At 38.1% G+C, this 2,782-nt stretch overlaps 1 protein-coding gene across 1 annotated transcript; it reads left to right on the top strand.

Moving 5' to 3' along the window:
- Positions 1-352: 352 nt before the first annotated feature.
- LOC123887978 (legumin A2-like) lies at positions 353-2,437 on the top strand. The gene is made up of 4 exons (XM_045936911.1): positions 353-777; positions 868-1,118; positions 1,203-1,769; positions 1,864-2,437. The coding sequence occupies exons 1-4, from the start codon at positions 489-491 to the stop codon at positions 2,251-2,253; spliced, it is 1,497 nt and encodes a 498-aa protein (XP_045792867.1). The 5' UTR covers positions 353-488; the 3' UTR covers positions 2,254-2,437.
- Positions 2,438-2,782: the final 345 nt, after the last annotated feature.

Raw genomic sequence — 2,782 nt, 5'->3', positions numbered from 1 at the left:
AACATGGAGAGAGAGTTCTCAAAAGTGGTGGAGGGAAGAGAGTTTAAAAAATTAAACATGACATTAAAGGTGATTTGGGAACAAAATTATACTTAAATTGTGTCGGGGGTTTAACTAGAATTAGAATGATAGATAGTGTAACTAGCAGATATAAGAAATACTAACAGTAATTAGTTTAAAAAGCAGCTTGCTTTTTATTTTTATATCTGAACATTCACCTGCATGAAATCAAGCATGCTCTCATAATTTTGTTTGGTTATGAATGATTGATCATTTTGATTGAAGCCACCTGCCGTATGATACATCATGAGGTGTAAAGCACAAGACTTCGATAGCCATGCACAATGAAGAATGTCTAATATTCAGCAACCCATGCATACGTGTCCCTCTTTCACTCTCCTCTCTTTCACTATAAATTCAGTTGCAAACTTAAGGTTCTCCGCATCACAACACAATAATCAACAAACATTCATTCTATCAATCTAACTATGGCTAATAAGCTTCTTGCACTCTCTCTTTCACTTTGTTTTCTACTTTTTGGTGGCTGCTTAGCATTAAGAGAGCAGCCTCAACAGAATGAGTGTCAATTAGAACGCCTGAATGCCCTTGAACCAGATAACCGTGTAGAGTCAGAAGGTGGAATGATTGAGACATGGAATCCCAATAACAGACAATTCAGATGTGCTGGTGTGGTTCTCTCTCGTGCTACACTTAAAAGAAATTCCCTTCGTAGACCATTCTATTCCAATGCTCCACAAGAAATTTTCATCCAACAAGGTTATTTACTTGATCATATTCTTTCAACTAATTCACTTACACTAATGATGTTATATAGTAGTGATTAATGTTTTACTATGTCAATAACAGGTAATGGATACTTTGGCATGGTATTCCCTGGTTGTCCTGAGACTTTTGAGGAGCCACAAGAATCCCAACAAGGAGAGGGACGTAGGTTCAGAGATAGACACCAAAAGGTTAACCGATTCAGAGAGGGTGATATCATTGCAGTTCCTACTGGTGTTGTATTTTGGATGTATAATGACCAAGAAACTCCTGTTATTGCCATTTCTCTTACTGACATGGGCAGTTCCCAAAATCAGCTTGATCAGATGCCAAGGGTGAGTACTAAGCATAATTAAACTTATATGATAATGTGATAAATGAAAACCAAGTTTTTGATTTTGACTGACAATGTTTGACAGAGATTCTATCTTTCTGGGAACCATGAACAAGAGTTTCTACGATACCAGAAGCAACAAGTTAAAGGAAGGGAAGAACAAGATAATGAAGGCAACAACATTTTCAGTGGCTTCAAGAGGGATTTCTTGGAAGATGCATTGAATGTGAACAGGCATATTGTGGACAGACTTCAAGGCAAAAATGAAGATGAGGAGAAGGGAGCCATTGTCAAAGTTGAAGGAGGTCTCAGCATAATGAGCCCACCAGAGAGGCAATCCCGCCACCACAGTGGCAGCAGACAAGAGGAAGATGAAGAGAGGTGGCAGCCACGCCCACATAAAAGCAGAAGAGAGCAAGAGCAAGAAGACGACGAAAAGCACGGCCGCCCCCACCACAAAGGTGGAAGCAGATGGCAAGACAATGGACTTGAGGAAACCATTTGCACAGCCAGACTTCACCAGAACATTGGTTCATCTTCATCACCTGACATCTACAATCCTCAAGCTGGTAGAATCAAAACTATTACCAGTTTAGACCTCCCAGTTCTCAATTGGATCCAACTCAGTGCTGAACACGGATCTCTCCACAAAGTAAGTTTTTTCTTCATGTAATTCATTTTCCATGACTAAATTTCATGTCAAACAATATATTTTCTTCAATATACTAACTCTTTATATGGAACAGAATGCTATGTTCGTGCCTCACTACAACCTCAACGCAAACAGCATATTATATGCATTGAAGGGACGTGCATGGATACAAGTAGTGAACTGCAATGGCAACACTGTGTTCAATGGGGAGCTAGAAGCTGGTCGTGCATTGATAGTGCCACAAAACTTTGCTGTGGCTGCTAAGTCACTAAGTGACAGATTCACATATGTAGCATTCAAGACCAATGACAATGCTGCCATTGCCAGGCTTGCAGGGACATCATCCACTCTAAGTGGTATGCCTGTGGATGTGATTGCTGCTACGTTCAACATGCAGAGGAATGAGGCTAGGCAAGTGAAATCCAACAATCCTTTCAAATTTCTAGTTCCCCCTCGTGAGTCAGAAAGGAGAGCTGCAGCTTAGAAACAAACTCTGCTTCTGAGTCTTTTTGCATGAGACATGTAACACTATGCAATAATAAAGAGAACTATGAATAAAAACAAAGGCTTAGATGCCTTTTGGTAAGTGTAAAATCATGAGTATATACTCATTTTGAGTCACGAACCTTTATCCGGAAGTGAATTAAGTAAAAGTGAAATAATCCCAATGCTCTATAATTTTCTGTCAAGTTTGTTTGATCATACTTCTTTGCCATAAGAAAGTTTATGTTCTGTTTCTTATACCATTAAAACATGTGATTGATACATCCATCAAGAATATAAAAGTTGAATGCAGAGAAAAGAAAGAAGAAGAAAAAAATATAAAAAGTAAATTCCAAACACCCATTTAAACAAGCCGTATACCCAGCACTAATGTGTGGCATTCTGATCAAATATTTATCCATTACTGAATTAAAAAATAAACAATCAGCTTCAAATGGATAAATGGGAATTGCATAAATATAACATAATGCTTAATTATGGTTAACAAACTACACATATTTGAGTACATA

This window comes from Trifolium pratense, linkage group LG6 (genome assembly GCF_020283565.1).
Source record: "Trifolium pratense cultivar HEN17-A07 linkage group LG6, ARS_RC_1.1, whole genome shotgun sequence".
Classification (NCBI taxonomy): domain Eukaryota; kingdom Viridiplantae; phylum Streptophyta; class Magnoliopsida; order Fabales; family Fabaceae; genus Trifolium; species Trifolium pratense.
The sequence above is the reverse complement of the archived record's forward strand: the minus strand, read 5'-3'. Positions and strand labels throughout refer to the sequence as shown.